At 36.7% G+C, this 16,629-nt stretch overlaps 2 protein-coding genes across 3 annotated transcripts in view; one reads left to right on the top strand and one right to left on the bottom strand.

Annotated features, from left to right (window-relative positions):
* Positions 1 to 16,629, bottom strand: part of LOC117175521 (C-C chemokine receptor type 3-like) — a 135,360-nt gene that overhangs the window by 58,500 nt on the left and 60,231 nt on the right. The gene's annotated exons all lie outside the window — the stretch shown is intronic.
* LOC117174173 (sensory neuron membrane protein 1-like) overlaps positions 1 to 16,629 on the top strand; it is an 83,199-nt gene that overhangs the window by 58,477 nt on the left and 8,093 nt on the right. Inside the window, exon 5 of one of the 2 annotated variants that reach the window (XM_033363002.1) lies at positions 2,547 to 3,014. The exons of the other annotated variant lie outside the window; for it this stretch is intronic. Coding sequence (XP_033218893.1) covers positions 2,547 to 3,014 — 468 coding nt within the window. The remainder of the gene's footprint in view (positions 1 to 2,546; positions 3,015 to 16,629) is intronic. 2 annotated transcript variants of the gene reach the window in all.

The following is a 16,629-nucleotide window of genomic DNA, read 5'->3' as shown; positions in this document are numbered from 1 at the left end:
ACCGTCTTGCGAAGCGAACAAGCTCTCTATGGTTTTATCTTTGACAAGTAATTTCTTTACCTGTTCCTCAATAATTTCAGAAACGTCAGCGATGTTACTTACGTCGTGTTCATCGCGAAAAGTAACTCTACGGCCGTCGGTCGAATTTTGAGCGAGAGCAGAATCTTTTACCTGGGGTCGAGGGGTCGAGGAGAAAGCTCCCCGGCGCCGAGGACTGTACTGCTCTTCTCGGGGAGCCGTTTCCTCGAAGGACAGCCTTGTCCTTACTGAGTCACCGCCTCGTGCGGTGTTCACTTCGCGATGCACCACTTCCGGAGCATCCCAGTCCTCGTCGTCATTGGTGATCTCTCCGTCCTCAGCCGGCGACACGTCATGGCGGCTGTGGTTGCCCATCTGGACGCTCTGACGCAGCAGCTCGTCAGACTGGCCCCTCAAAGACAGCGCCCTGGCCGCCCTCTCGTCGATCATGGGTTGCGAGCGTCCGTCGCTCTGCCGAGCCGGCGGAGCAGTGAAGTTGTTGGACACTTCGGTCGGTTGGCCGGCAGTGCCTTCTCTCGCGGCCCGCACCGGGCTGCTCACACCGACACGAGCTGCTGGTCGCTTTCTCGCCTCTCACGGCAAGAGGGACGGGTCGGACAACGCCTCGACGCTCGTGATGGTCGGAGCCGTCGGGGTTGCAGTCGGGGGTGGCAAGCTGAGACCCTTGAGGGCGTCTGTGATTGCGCTCGCAATCTTGTCCCCAACCTGCTCGATTTTCTCGCCGAGCAGTCGAAATTGCTCCTCCGACTGCGTTCGGCTCGTCCTTGTCTCGTCTAGCAGGGTTTTGAGTGCCTGGGGCACGGTCATTTTTGCCTTCGCCACAGCTTCCTTCTCCCTCAGCTGCAGTGTTTTGGGGTCGTCGCTAATCGTCTCGAAACGACCTTGCAGCCAAGCAATCTGGCTCTGGTCGAGTACATCGGCACCTGTTGAATCGAAATTTGAATTAGTCTAAGTTTTCATTTTTATAAGTTCTCATGACAGTAGTTTTATCAACTGACATGAGAGTGACGTCACGTCTGACTGCGAGTTGATCAGGTTCGAGTCTGCTGAAGACACACTGTCATGCAGCCGTCCGTCAAGCAAGCACAAGGCTGCTTTCGTCCGTCAGTGTGACATAAATGTCACACTCGTCGTGTAATGTTGGCCAGATATTACACATTGTCATACAGCTGACGTAGGCTTCGATGTAAAAATACAACCTGGCGCAGAGCGAATCAGTGCACAACTTCGGCCTTTGTCAGTCGTATGACAATTCTTCACTCACTTGTACCGTCAAAAAAAACGAAAATTAGACTTACCAATGTCCAACATATGTCCGTCAGTGAACACCAAACAAAACCCGCTTTCATTGGACCTCTCGGCTATGTATAAGCCTTCGGCGACACGCGTCGTGGCGAGGTCGAGTTTCTGCCAGAGTGTGTTCTTTATATCGATCAGCTTGCCTGTCAAATTTTAGTTCAACGTATTAAAAGACAGTCAAAAGAAAATTTTTCCAAGAACACTTAACGTCCGAATGTTCGCGCCGTCAATTCTGCGCGATTTCAAAAAGATTCGTCTCACATTACCCACTCTATCTAACTCTCTCTCTCTCACTCCCCGTCAGTCGCGCGGCAGTAGGAGCGTCGCCTCTCCTTCACTCATGCACGCGTTCGTCGCTTCCGGCCGTCAGCCATTTTGGCCTTTGTTTTGGCGCACGGCAACAGGTTGCAACACGCGTTGTTAGCCATGTTTGCCGGTCGAAATCCGTGGAATGAACGAAAACGACACGCAACATTCACGTACGATCGCAAAAAGACTGCTACTTTTCAATTCCGTCACGCCGGGACAAAGAAAAAACTTTGTGCGTGATGTATATCACTCTTGTTCGTCAAAACACTTCTTTCGTCAAATCACACACACTCGCGCAGTGGAAGCGTGCTGGGCCCATAACCTGTTAGATTGTTAAATAAAGAGCTTCAGCCAACACAATATTTGATAGAAGAAAGTTTTATAGAGCAGGGAAAAATGCGTGTGGTCAGTTCAAGCGAACAAATGGAAGTGGCGGCACAGCGCCGGCGGCGAGCGAGCAGCGCGCGACGGTGCGAGCTGCGCAGACGCAGTAGTAGAGCGCGTGAATACGAGTTGAATATATTACACTTCTAACAGGTTTAATTCCTTGAAGTGAAATATAAGTTTTAAAATTTTAATTCTAATCAACTCAAGTCTGCCTCTCTAGCGTTTGAATTATTTTAATTTACACATTTGAAAAGATTTAATCTGTAATGTATTCTCCTCAATGTTAGCAGGTATTAATGATTTCTTTATATTCGGCTAAATCGATTGAGAGGAATGGGATTTGCTCTTTTTTTCTTGTTGGGAGAATTTATTTTAAATTCGACGCTTCTTACTCCTTTTGCAATTAAACATTTATGCACTTAAGGAAGCTATTCAGTTTTATTTTATTTTCAGAATTTAAAAATACATAAATAATATTATAAAAATGATAAATAATAATAATTAATGTTTAGAAAAATGGAACCATTGCACGTCAAAGGCTACGAGTTTATCGTGGAATGAAGAAACGAACAGACGTTGGAATAGTGACTGAATTTGATGGCAAGCCATCTCAAACGATATGGGCAGGCGATGACTGCAATAATTTTAATGGAACGGATTCGACAATTTTCCATGCATACCTTTACGAGGATGAAGATTTAGTTTCTTTTGCTCCTGATCTCTGTCGAAGTATGGGAATTGTATTTGAGAAAAAAAGTAAAGTCAAAGGTATTAAAACAAATCGGTACTCTGGAAATCTTGGAGATACAAGCACTGACCCACTGTTGTCTTGTTTCTGTGAAACGCTAGACACGTGTCTAAAAAAGGGTCTTTTTGATCTTTCAAAATGTGTCGGTGCTCCGATTATTGCAAGCCTTCCACATATGTATCTAACCCATGAAATGTATCAAAAAAATGTCACCGGACTACATCCAAACAAGGTATAATTATAGTTTAGAGTACACCGGGGCAAGACCGTCGGGCTTCGCTGCTCTGTAAAAAGTTAATAAGGCATGAAATTGATCCAGTTTTATTTATTTCGAGTAGAAAATTAGAATTTAGAGATTTGACGGTTATATTCTTTTGTGTTTTATGTATAAGAAAATTATGTTAAAACGTGTTTAACGAAAAGTTAGATATCTTTTTTTTGAAAATGGTATTAGTTGTGGTATAAGCTCTTATTCGTTAAAATTCTGCTAGATGCAAACTACATGCCCATGTATCTGCCAAATAATTAAGAATATTTTCTTAAATGACATTTCAAAAATATAATGATCGACCAAATTTATAGCAGAGTTACTAGCCGAGCATTTTTTAACTATTTTATTGGTTTGCTCTTGCCCCGATGGCGAAGCCTCAGCTATTTTTTGAATTGGTGCATTATTTGAATATCGTTTTACAAGCGCTTTTGTGTCAAGGAATCTTTTATTCTGTAGTTTTTAAAACTGTTTCCTCCATATTTTTTATTTTTACAGTGTAGATTATTTATATTTGAGATTGTAACACCATATTTCTATCATAAAATAATTTCTTTCATGCAAAGAATTGGTATAATGATTAAGAAATGCCAATGTTATTTGCAAATTTGATTTTGTCCCGGTTTAGCCTAGTAATTCGGCTAAAGTTAAGCTAATATGTGTCATAAAAAATTAAGAAATCTTAATCGTTTCAAAACAAAAAACTGAAAATTTTGACAAAAGAGAGTAGTTTAATGAGTTGTACACAACGAAACAAATAATTTTTTTCGGTGTAAAAATTTCATCGTACTAACATTATCTGAAAGCAAACTACAAATCCAAAAAATGAAAAAAAATTATGGTTTTTTGTGTTATTTCATGAGAAAAGTTACTCTGGTGAAACTGTACCTCATGAAAATCAACATATTGTTTTTTATAAATTGAGAAAGCACCCTGCTTAAAAAAATAGTCATAATTGGCCCATATTTTTTTGGGAAATTTTCTTCTAATTTTATACAGTGAAAAATAAATGTCAGTCAAATCCACCGGATGGCCATTCAGTTTTTTGTTCATGAATGGTGAAATTTATGAAAATTTACAAGAGGAAAAGTATTTTAAGTTTTCCTAACGCGCTTCAGCAAACAGTGAGAAGAATCGGGAATTTAATGTTCATAATTCAGTACAACCTAGAACTCTTGACAATTTTTTTTAATGCTCAGCATTTATTTCTGCAGAACGACTTTAGATCCGATGTTTTGATTTCGTTCTGTTGAATTTATCATTTAAACAAATAGAACGTTAGGATTGGATATTTTACAAATATTACTTTTTTCCCCAAAAGAAAGACTTAAGAGAAGTCACTATCTATTAGAATTATCGCAGATACACTTCATAAATATAAATATTCAGTTTAAGATTTAAACTAATTCCTATAAATAATTTATTTAAACAATAATTTCAGGAGTTGCTCAACCATAACAAAAACCTTTATCTTGATTAAAAATGCCCTAATATCTCGTAGAAATAGTATTTAGAATAAGAAATAACAATTAGTTAACTATGACTATTATTATAAATATTTTTCAAAACAAATTGTATATCACATGCAATTAAAAAGTTTAGTGTTTTCAATCGGGAAAAATATTGTTTTTTCTGCTAAATCATGTTGCCATTATCTCCGTGGTTATATTGCATAATGGAAGTGTGGCACCAACTCGCAATTGTCATTGTTATGAAGAATATTTTTAATAAACAGTCATCTATAGCAACTTTATTTCTGACTAAGTAGTCTTTTCGTAATGATTAGTTGTATACATGTTGATAGTGTTACTTAAATAAGTAACTTCATGAGTAATTCTCAATTCTATTATTTTGCTATACCATAATATTCTATGAAAAAATGTCTTGAGTCAATGAATCTTCACGGGAATTATTTTTCAATTTGAATTTTTTTAATGGTTTTATGATCTCTGGATCCAGTTATTGATCCAGATTATTATTATTATTATTATTATTTAATCCCTTCGTTGGCATTGACGCAAAATGCGTCAAAATTTTCCGTGCCCTGTGTGGCATAGACGCAAAATGCGTTAATCTTCTTTTTTCCTATTTAACTTACTCCGCTATTGCATTAAAGTCTTACTCGGGGGTTTTTGAGGTCGCTAAATCCGAATCTGAAGTTAAAATTCGAAATGGCGGATTCAATATGGTGGACGAAAATAAAAAAAAACGGTTCGATTTGGATCAATCTCGGTACGTACGGAGTTTTGGGGTCGCTGAATCAAAATTCGAAGATTTTAAATGGCGAATATTTTTCTCCACATTTTAAAATCTTTGAATTCTGACTTTACTTTCGGGTTCAGAGACCCCAAAAACCCGTAAGTACCAAGATTTGTCGAAATCGATCCGTTTTTTGTATTTTCGTCCGCCATATTGGATTCACCATTTTATATTTCTAAATTTTGACTTCTTATTCGGATTGAACGACCCCAAAATCCCCAGGAAACAAATTTTCAGGATAACAAATTTTCCTGCCACTTTGGGCACTTTTTGTCGACCTGTCAAGGCTCATTAAAATAAGCAATACGAAAAATTATTTCTCCCCGAAGAAATTACTAAACTTTTTAATTTGTTTAGAATATTGTTATTAAAAATGCAAATATTCAACATGTGTATTTTTCTGAAACTATTTATTTTCATTCACAATTAATTGGAAAGATGTTCGATGAGAAAATCAAGACTTCGAAAAATATACAATTTGTTTATTATAGTATTTATAATAATTGTGATAATATAATAAGTTGTAAAATTAATTAATTGAATGTGTGTAATGTTTGTAACGACACTGCACTCTATCTCATGATGGAGACCTTGTGATGCATGATTATATTTTTGATTGCGAATTAAAGAAAATTGTGGGGAATCTCCAAAAATCAATTATATAAACGTGTGTGGTGACTGTAACGACTCTGCACTCCATTGAACAATGGATACTTTGTTGTGCATTATTACATTTTAAATTTTGAATCAACAAACTGTGAATTACTTTACTTCCTTTAAATTATTAATGAAGTAGATTATTTGAAATTTAAATCTAAAAGTAGAGCGAAACTCGTAACGACTTTGCACTTAATTTAAATGTTTAAATGAGTAAAGTTTAGGCTCATTTATAAAAAGGCAAATTTAAAGAAAATATAGTTGTACTTTCTCGTAACGATCTTGCATTTTATTTAAACATGAGGGCCTTGTTGTGCAATGAAATATATGTACAAAAAACATTTCAATTATGCAAAATAATCTCAAATAGATTTTATGAGAGAGATCTATTGCTAAATTACGCAAGTATCTCTCCCTCGGATCTTACTTATTTGTTGTAAATATAATTTTCAAGTTTAGTTAAAAAATGTGTAGGGCTAGTTTTGACCTCCTATCAGTATTGGAGCCAATTTATATTGTTGGTTGCAATTGTCTGGAAAGGACAAATTGAACGAATCTCTTAATGAAAATAAATATAATTGAGATAAGTTTAAAATAACAGAACTTTTACCAAAAATTAATAAAATGTTTGGTATATGTAAGATCACTTATTAAAATCAGCCAAGTGCAGTAATCAAATTGAGAATATCAATAACCACAAAGTCAACCTCTGGTTAGAGAAGAGTAATAATGTTACAACTGGTACCTGCCTGGTGGATCACTCGAGGAAATTAAAGTAGATGGATTGCGTAATGTCACTGTCAGTCCGGCGCATTTGATTTAAGGAATAAAATAGAGAGCCATAAATCGCTTGAGTCTAGACGACGTAGAGGTGACCCATTGTATTCGTGTGAACTTATTTAAAATTGCAGTGAGATAAAATTGTAAGCAGTATGAAGAATGCAAAGAATGCTTTAATTTATATCATCGAAATAAAATCGATAATAACTGGCTTATTTCACAATTTAAATGCACCGGGTGTAAAATTAAAACAGAATATCAATAACTGACGAATAAATTCGTTTTAAAATTAAATTATTTTTGGTTGAATACTGATTACAGTTAAAATTCGTCAAAATGGGTGACGATAAAAACGACCGTGAAACAGGATCAAAAAAAGTTAGTAGGAAAATTAAATTTTCTAAGTATGTGATAGGAGAAATAAATAAAGAGCTTGTTTTTGAACAATTTTCGGACGATTCTGATACGGAATTCGAACACGAAAATGAAAATGTAGAAATTAAATTTACACATGATCCAATTACTCATGCGCCTGAGAATGTCGAGACTGGAACTTTTCAATTAGAAAATATTTCCAAAAATAAAAATTCACAAAATGATTCCGAGGTACAAGATCATTTAAGCGTGGAAAATAATTTGATTGCGCAAAATAATTCTGATGTAAGCGATTTTGATTATGAAATTGCAGAAATGGATCAATTAATGGCCACTCTTAAAAAATTACAAAAAGACGTAAGCAAATCAGTATTATCACAAAATACTTGATTACGAATGACGAAAAGGGAAAAATTAAGCGTCGTGAATTTGAGGTAGATACAGAAAGGAGAATCGGATCATTTGCAACTTCCTTAGTAAAAAGAATAGATGATCGCGAAGAACTGTTAAAAGAAAATTCCAATCAACACGATAAGATTTTTCAAGAGCAAATGATTAATGTCGAACGAAATGTATGTACACTTGAAAAGAAACAGGAAGAAGTTATTATGCAACAGGCAGAATTTATTGTTACAAACATTAACAATCGGAAGCGTTTTCGAAATATTGAAGATCATCAAGATTAATTAGAAAGGAGAATTGATAGGAATATTGGTGGTAAAAACATTAAAATCCCATGGCTCAGAACATATACGGTACCAAAATGTTCAGGGTCAGGAAAAGAAAGACCTATGATGTTCCTTAGCGCTTTTCATAAATATATTAGAGAAATTGACGTTAGAAGGGACGATTTTAATTCCGTAGTACATTCTTACTTAGAAGGTATTGCTAGATAATGGTGGAATCTCGTTGCTACTCCAGATGAAAATGAATTTGCATTCAGAGAAAAATTGATTTCAAAATTCTGGAATGATAATATTCGTTTTCAAATTCGTGCTGAACTTTAATACGGTTATTATCAAAAAAGATTATCAAAATCAGCATAAGCCATAATAAATAAAAGAGCTTAACATCAATGATTATTATTTATTGGAAAGCAACAAGTATTTTTAACGGGTATAAGTGTACATAGCAAGACTTATAAAAGGAAACTGAACTCGCACAGGCGTCAGCGCAAAGCAGACATGACACGAACAGGGCCGTAGCCAAATAAGGTATCTTAGAGCCTCTTAGCTCAGGACAGTACATATTATAGGTAGCATTGAATTACGTATAAAAACTCGTAATCAAGATCAAATTATAGGTGATTTTGCATCCCTAACAAAGAACGAATCTTTTGAAAAGAGACTTTACGTAGAGCTTTTGTGAACACATTAGCTAATTGCTCTGTTGTAGGAACATACTTAATATCCAGAACATTCATTAAATACTTTTCTCTCACAAAATGATAAGAAACATCAATATGCTTCGAATGCTTGTGAAACGCTGGATTTTTAATCAATTTGATGGCACTTTGATCATCAATACACAAAGTCTTCGCACTGATTTACTTTTCATTTATTCTGAGAGCAGATGCCTCAACCACTCTATTTCTCTTGTTGCGTTAGATGCAGCCACATACTCAGCTTCAGTTGTTGATAGAGAGACAGATTTCTGTCATTGACATGTCCAAGTAAATCGACCCCCACACATCAGGAAAACATATCCTTTCGTTGAACGTCTGATTTCTGGATCATTGGCGTAATCAGTATCTGCATATACGATGAGAGTTCTATTTTCATTGTCCTGTGTGTATTTGATTTCAATGTCACGTGTTTCTTTTGAGTATTTGAAGACACGTTTTACAGCATTCCACTGACTATTATTGAAATTAGTTTGAAATCTGCTTAACAGAATGACGGCAAACATTATGTCCGGTCTTGTTGCGACGGCTGCAAACATCAGAGATCCGATTGCTTCTCTGACGGTACTTTACTTTGAAAAGTGACATCACTTTCTTCACTAGCAGTTGTCAACATCACGTGCGGATCAGCTGGTATGCTATTGGTATTTGCGTCTTGCAGATTAAATGTTTTCAGTAGAGAATCGATGTAACTGGTTCCATGAAGAAAAATTCATCCATCATTTGAATCCTGCCTAATCTCCATTCCCAGATAGTATCCAGGCTCGTTCACAGTCTCTTCAAAAATACTTTTCAATTCACTAATAACCTTTGGTAGAGTTTTATCATCTTCTGCACATATAAGACCATCGTCCACGTAGAAAACGAGAATCACCGTCTTTTTCTCGAGTTCAGCAACGTAGACGCACTTATCAGCTTGACACTGCTAAAATTTAAAATTCCGAAGAAAGTTGTCAAATTTTCGATTCCAGTAGCATGGAGCCTGTTTAAGTCCATATAAAGCCTTTTTCAATCTACATACAAGATTCTTCGATTCCATGACTCCGTCTGGAGCATCCATGTAAATTTCTTCTTGTGGATCTTCATGAAGAAAAGTTGCTTTTATGTTGAACTGCGAGATGTTCAGACCTTCTGCTACAGATAAAGCAAGTAAAACTCGTATTTTGTCATATCTCGCAGTTGGAGCAAAGGTTTCATCGTAATCAACACCTTTAACTTGAAAAAAACCTCTAGCCACAACCCTTGCTTTGTAGCGTTGAATACTCCCGTCAGGATTTTTTTCACTTTGAACACCCACTTTGAACTGATACTTCTTAAAACACGTAGATCAGTTTTTTCCAGATGAGTGTTTGCTTTCTCCACAACTTCTTCAAGAAGAGAGTCCTTGTTCTTGTCCTCTATTTAAAAATGATCCATATTTTGGCTGCCTTGTTGGGCCAAAACTATATTTTTCTTAAGAAGCTTAACTTCAGTATGCTCGTTGATGTTCACGTGTTTAGAAACTGTGATTTTTTTAGTCACTGGATCAAATAATGTGTAGTTTCTCGAATTCCAATCATAACCGACAAGAATCAGTTTCTTTCATTTTGCTTCCAGCTTGGTTCTTCTTTCTTTTCGGATAAGCACGAATGCTTCACTGTCAAACAACCTCAGATGGTCAAGTGTAGGTTTCCTGACATACAAAATTTCAAACGGAGTTGAACCAGGACTCTGAGTTGAGGAGGTTCTGTTCCAAATATACACAGCAGTGTTGACTCACTCAGCCCATAGACTTTTGTGTAAATCTCTTGTGTACAATATAGATCGAGCGCTTTCTACCACTGTTCGGTTTTCTCTCTCCAACCGGGCATTTCTTTCGGGGTGTACGGCGCTGTCGTTTCGTGTTCAATTCCATGCTTCTAAAAGAAATCGCGAAATTCATCATTAACAAATCCGGTCCCGTCATCCGAACATAGAATTTTTATCATGTTACCGAATTTATTTCTGCACAAGTTCGCGTACTGCTTAAAGTAATCAAAACTCTTCGACTTATGTTTCATAAACATCACTGTACGAAAGACCGAAGCATTATATTTAAATAAAATATAATACCTGGCTCCACCAATTGACGGATTATTCATTGGACCACCCAAGTCGCAATCAATAAACTTACCTGGTACAGTTTTCCTTCGTGCGTTGGTGGGAAAAGAAAGTGTATGTTGTTTGCCATACTGACAAACCTCGCAGAAAAAGTGATCTATACTCGAAAAATCGACACCTTTGACAAGATTATTATTTACCATCTCACACAGAGATTTGACATTAACGTGTCCAAGGCGTTGGTGCCACAGTTTTAAATCACCACGCGAGACCGTATTTACTTCTGGAGCTATAACTGTACGAAACATCATTGTGTACAAATTATTTGATTCACGAGTCGCGTTCGCCACTAATTTATCTCAGTCGAACACTTTAGCGAATTAATTATCTTTTATTACCGTAAAGACTTCTTCAGAAACCAAATTTATATTTATATTTGGAATAAACAAAACATTCTCAATGGTTGATTCATACCATTCTCCATCGATGAGTTTTTCTATTTTGACAGTACCAATACCTTTGATTGGTAGCACTTGATTGTTAGCGACGGTGACACCCTCCGTTTTATTGATTTCATTAAAATCACAAAAAAATCGCAGTGATGAGTCATATGAGCGGATGCTCCAATGTCCATTAACCACTTTTGTGGATTTGTCCCAGCTATTGTCAACAAAGCATCTTTATTTTCCACATTAAACGCCGATGCATTCTCTTGTTTTGACTTTTGATCATTTCCACTCTTCTTGGTACTGCGACAGTTACGAGAGAAATGTCCTTTCTTGTGACAGGAATGGCATGTAACTTTTCGAATGTCAAATTTCCTTACTTTGGATTTTTTTCGGGCTTGTCCTAAGACTGAGAGGCACTGAATTTACTTGACGAAGCAAGAAATGCAGTTTCCTGCTCTTCGCATGTAATCAAACTAGCTTCTTCGTCTAGAAGCCTGGCGATGAGATTTGGCAACGTCTGTTTATCTTCAGCCATGGAGAGCTATGCTTGTCTGAAATTTCTATACTTTGTCGGCAAAGTGCCGTTCAATAATCAACATTTTGTTGAATTCTGATTTTTGATAGTACACTGAGTCTAGCTTATCAAGTATACCTTTCGATAATTCACAATTCTCGATTAGTGTGATCTTAGATACATCCATTGAAGCTGTAAGGGTAAACATGGTGATTGCATCTTCCTTCACCTACTTCGTACGAGCAGCCTCATTCCCTGCAGCAAGAGGAGGTTGCGTTTCACTTCCGCAGACGATTTCATAAACACCTTTATCTTTTAATACACACTATTTGAAATCGCAACTGCTGGCAATTTTTACCGTCGAATTTATTTATCGACGCCACGTCGATTCTTCTCGACATTGTTCAGAAACACTTAATTTCACTCGCGTCGACAGAGGTTACAAAAACCGACCGACAAAATAATCGCGACGTGAATTCTCAAGCACTCTATGAATCTAGGTTTAAACTGCACACAGCAGGGCGTGAACTTTGCCCATGACCTAATAAATAAGACAGCTTGACTTCAATTATTATTATTTATTGGAAAGCAAAAGGTTGAACGGGTATAAGTGTACATAGCAAGATGTATAAAAGGAACCTGAGCTCGCACAGGCGTCAGCGCAAAGCAGACATGACACAAATAGGGCCGTAGCCAAATAAGGTATCTTAGAGTCTCTTAGCTCAGGACAGTGCATATTATAGGTAGCATTAAATAGGCACATCAATTATTCTCTATACGCCAATCAAATGATAAATAACGTTAAAGATTTAATACCACCTCCATTTGAGTGTGAAATTGTCTCTAGATTCGGGATATTAACACATTCGAAAAATTTATTGAATTTTTAGAAACTTTCGACCAAGCAGGTTCAATAAATTGTATGGGAGGCTATGATCCTTGTAAAAATAGTGTTTAGCAGCGAAATCATTTTGGTAGATTTAATCGCGATAACCGAAATATGAAAAATTATAGGGTAGGTGAAAATATTTTCCAAAACTCTTATCAATATCAAAAAGTGCTGCCAAATCATGAGAATAAAGGGTTTAGAAATTCTAGTTTCGAATCAAATAATTTACCACGTGATCGAAATAATGATCAATATATGAGAAAGGATAATGATCGATTTGGAAATAAGTATTATTCAGGACAACCATACAATATTTATCCATGTCCAAATGTTCAAAATCAAGGATATTTTGATCCAAATAACAGCGCTAATCAGATAAATAATTCTTTTAATATTCAAAAACATCAAGTTTTTATTGCGGAAATTCGCAGAATCGAGGTTCGTATCCAGATTTTAATGATCGAAAAAGAGATCTGTATAATGATCAATCTCCAGGACGTTATCAATGGCCGAACAATTTTTGAAATAATTATAACTCTCGCGATTGTATTTCTGAGACTTTTTAAGAAAATAATTATAATATTTTCAAGCAATGCGAACTTTTATCAATCGTAGGAACCACAATTAATGGTGCAACTGGGGGAAGACCTATAAAACTAAAGCACCAAATATATGCAAAATTCAAAATGGGCGACTGGGAAGGCTCTCACGTGTTTTTGAGTGTTCCTAAACTCAACAAAGAATGTATTATTGGAGTTGACTTATTGAGAAGATTGAAAAGTAAAATCGATTTTGATGATTATATTATTGAACTAAACGATAAAAATAAATCGATTAAAATTAAACTAGTAGAAGAAGATGTGAAAAGAATTCGCATAATAATGGATGCGGTAAATGTCCAAAAAGAATGTAAACATAGAATGTTTAGGGAAATATTTAGAATCCGAAGAAAATTTTTCAAATTTTATAAAGGAAATTAATATGATTGAAACTTATGATAATGCCCAGGATGAATATGCATTAACTGATAAACAAATTACAGAGAAAGTGTCGTATTGTACTCTATTAAATACATTAGAAAAAGAGCAATTCTACAAACTGATATATCAATATAAAAATATAAGCTACACAAAACCGATTAGTATATCGATAAGATGCAATCGTTGGTTTGTGGCTAAAATGTATGACGAAAAGTACTGTGAATTTTATTTTCGCTTTTTCGCTTTTCGATCAATTCTAGTAAGAAGTTCGCTTGCTGACAAAACAATATGGGGATACGTAAATTGGTTAAAACTCCCTTCACGGCCCCCCGATATTTAATAAATTTAAGAATGTTTGAAATATGGTGCGACATGATACTTACAAAATATTGAAAAATCGCAATAAAAAAAATAAATATAAATAAAATATAAACATTAATAAAAAAATCTGCAAATATAATAATTATCAATTTCTTGAAATTGAAGAATTACAAATAGATTTTTATTTTTAAGAATTTGTGAGTTTAGGGTGGCATCAATCGATATATGTGTATATAATATTGAAATGTCGATATGCTATTCTCCCACCTTTGAAATTTTTTTCGCTTTTGTATAAAGATTAATAAATCATTAACGTTCCAGGTAGCGTTAGTTGATTGACAATCTCGCTAAATAAACTTTTTTTTTAACACATAGACCTTTTAAAAAATAAAACCTCTAGCCGTTTCGGGGGCGCTGAGACAGTCCGTTCTATATTCTTAATTGGAATTTAATAATAAAGCTACAGGCAAATATTTACATTGATACGCCCCTAATTCAAATGTGTGCAGCCAGGTAGAGATGAGGGATGATTCACGAAATCATTCGATCATAAGATCGATTGCGCGCGCCATCAGTCAATAAGTAGGGATAGCGTGGGACCAATGCACTTTATATATTGATCCCGGCATCGGCACCAGGTCTTCTTTTTCAAAGAGCTTCACCGAGAAGTGACATGCTTGGTTAATAGCTGCTCCATTTAAGAAAAGCTGTCAATGAACAAACTTTCTAATTGTAAATTGGCATCATACTAATTTGATTCGAGGAGATTTACTCGTATGTGATTCTCCTTGTTGTCTTTAGGAAATTATCCTCATTCATTTTGGAATTTGGATAATTAACGTGAGTTTGTTGTTGTGCATGATACGGGTGTTATCTGATGCAAAGAGGAGAATACAGAAAGGAGTGGTCAGGGTGAATCCCAAGTGACTCGCTGAGTCATTGCACCTCTTCAGCAGTCTTTCTGTTCGTGTCAAAAGTCCAACCAAACCCGACGTGGTACAGACTTTTGGGAAAGAGGTGTAACAGATCCAGTAACGTCTGAGGAAGAATGCTCATCAATCACTATCTGAAAGGTGAAAAAGCGCTCAGGGGCAGGAAGAAATTTTCCGCTGCAGGACCAGATGGTATCAATAACTTATGGTGGAAGAAGGTTACTTATATACATCAACGTCAGGCCCGGATATTAACCTTATATGCAAAGTCTGAAGCACCCATTACGCAGTGGCTGGTGTTAGAACGCACTGTGATCTTACCGAAGAAAGGCGACTTGTTTAACCCAGAGAAGTAAGGGAAAATAACTTGTTTGAACAAGCTGCAATAATGTGTTTACAGCTACCCTAAATAATAGGATAGTTCTAAGAATTGAGCCTGTATGGAGAGAGATGTACGAACAACGTGGCTCGAAAGAAGGTATGGCAGGCTACCGGGAGAAGCCCCTAATTGACACGTGCTGCAGCAAAGCCACAGAAGCCCATCAGCGCGCCCTATCGATGGCCTGGATTGAAAACCGGAAAGCTTTCGATTCAACCGCTCATTAACTAATTATTCTTCTGTTGAAAAGCCTGAAGGTTCATCCAAACGTAGTGATATGCATAAAGAGATTGATATCACTTTGGAAAATGAAATTTACTATCTCGTCTGGAAATTATCGTGCGACAACCAATGTATTAGACGGGAATCTTTCAGGGCGATACGCTGAGTTTCGAGAAAACGTAGTATCCAGGCATCAAATTCACGCTGGAACGACGTTTCTCTATAAACATAATGAGCGCGAAAAGCGCTTTACTACCATTTTCGTCGCTCTTAGGGGACGCCCATAAACCACGTGATACGTGGGTGGGGGAAGCCGATCACGTTGCGTTTTTAATCAGAAATTCATTTTCAAAAAAGATGATAAGAAACACAATTTCTAAATAATGAACACTCGAGTCCTGACATTGTTTTCAAAGCTTTTGAAAAGCGCACTATATTCGTGATCGAATTCTCAGCTCCGGCCGACCACAACATCATTGCCAAGGAGAAGGAAAAGGAAAAGAGGTATCAAGACCTTATACGGGAACTGCAGCGGCTGTACCCGAAATATTTGATGGAACTAATTTTCCTTGGACGTGTAAAACTGTAATTGGTTCGTAACCTCAATGTGATACCCGCGTGTCAAAAAATGTCAAGACGCTTGCGAGATGAATGCAGAATTCTGTAATCCTCAGGTCTTTCCGTGTCCTCAAGACAAACGAAGATTTCGCCGGACTGTTCTGAAACGTTGCCGCAGGTGTGATTTAACGTGTTTCTACTGGGAGATGGTGTCATTTTCATAGACGGCATTTCTCAGTGGGCAAAAATTTGGCGACTTCTTCACGATATCATTACGATATCCTTACGACAACTTTACGACATCTTATATACATGTCGTTACTGTATTTTTACGATATCGGTGAGACATCGTCAGATCATACGACGCCTTTACGGTATCGTAAAGACACCTGAACGACATGGATATAGGATGTCGTAAAGTTATCGTAAAGACGTCGCCTAATTTTCTGCCAACTAGATTGCCCCCAGTGGGCTCTTGCAGTCGTAATTGTACCTCTATCTGTAATTGCATTGACAAAATTTTGAAAGAACATCATAGTTACCATTTGCAACCTGTAAATTCATCTTGCGATTACATTATAAATAGGTCATGCCGAAAGTGTTTAAATACTGAAAATTAGAAAGTCGTACAAAAGTCAGAGTTAATGCATTAGAAAGAGCGTTCCTGCCACTGAATAGTAGGGTACAGTCTGTCAAGTTAAAGCGTGGGTGGCTTTACTCGCAGTTGGTAAGGTGTATCGACATGATTTTGGTGTCAAAATATTAAGAAGAGCTCCCTCTTTC

Source organism: Belonocnema kinseyi, chromosome 6, assembly GCF_010883055.1.
Source record: "Belonocnema kinseyi isolate 2016_QV_RU_SX_M_011 chromosome 6, B_treatae_v1, whole genome shotgun sequence".
Lineage (NCBI taxonomy): Eukaryota > Metazoa > Arthropoda > Insecta > Hymenoptera > Cynipidae > Belonocnema > Belonocnema kinseyi.
Note: the sequence above shows the minus strand (reverse complement) of the source record. Positions and strands in the feature narration are given on the sequence as shown.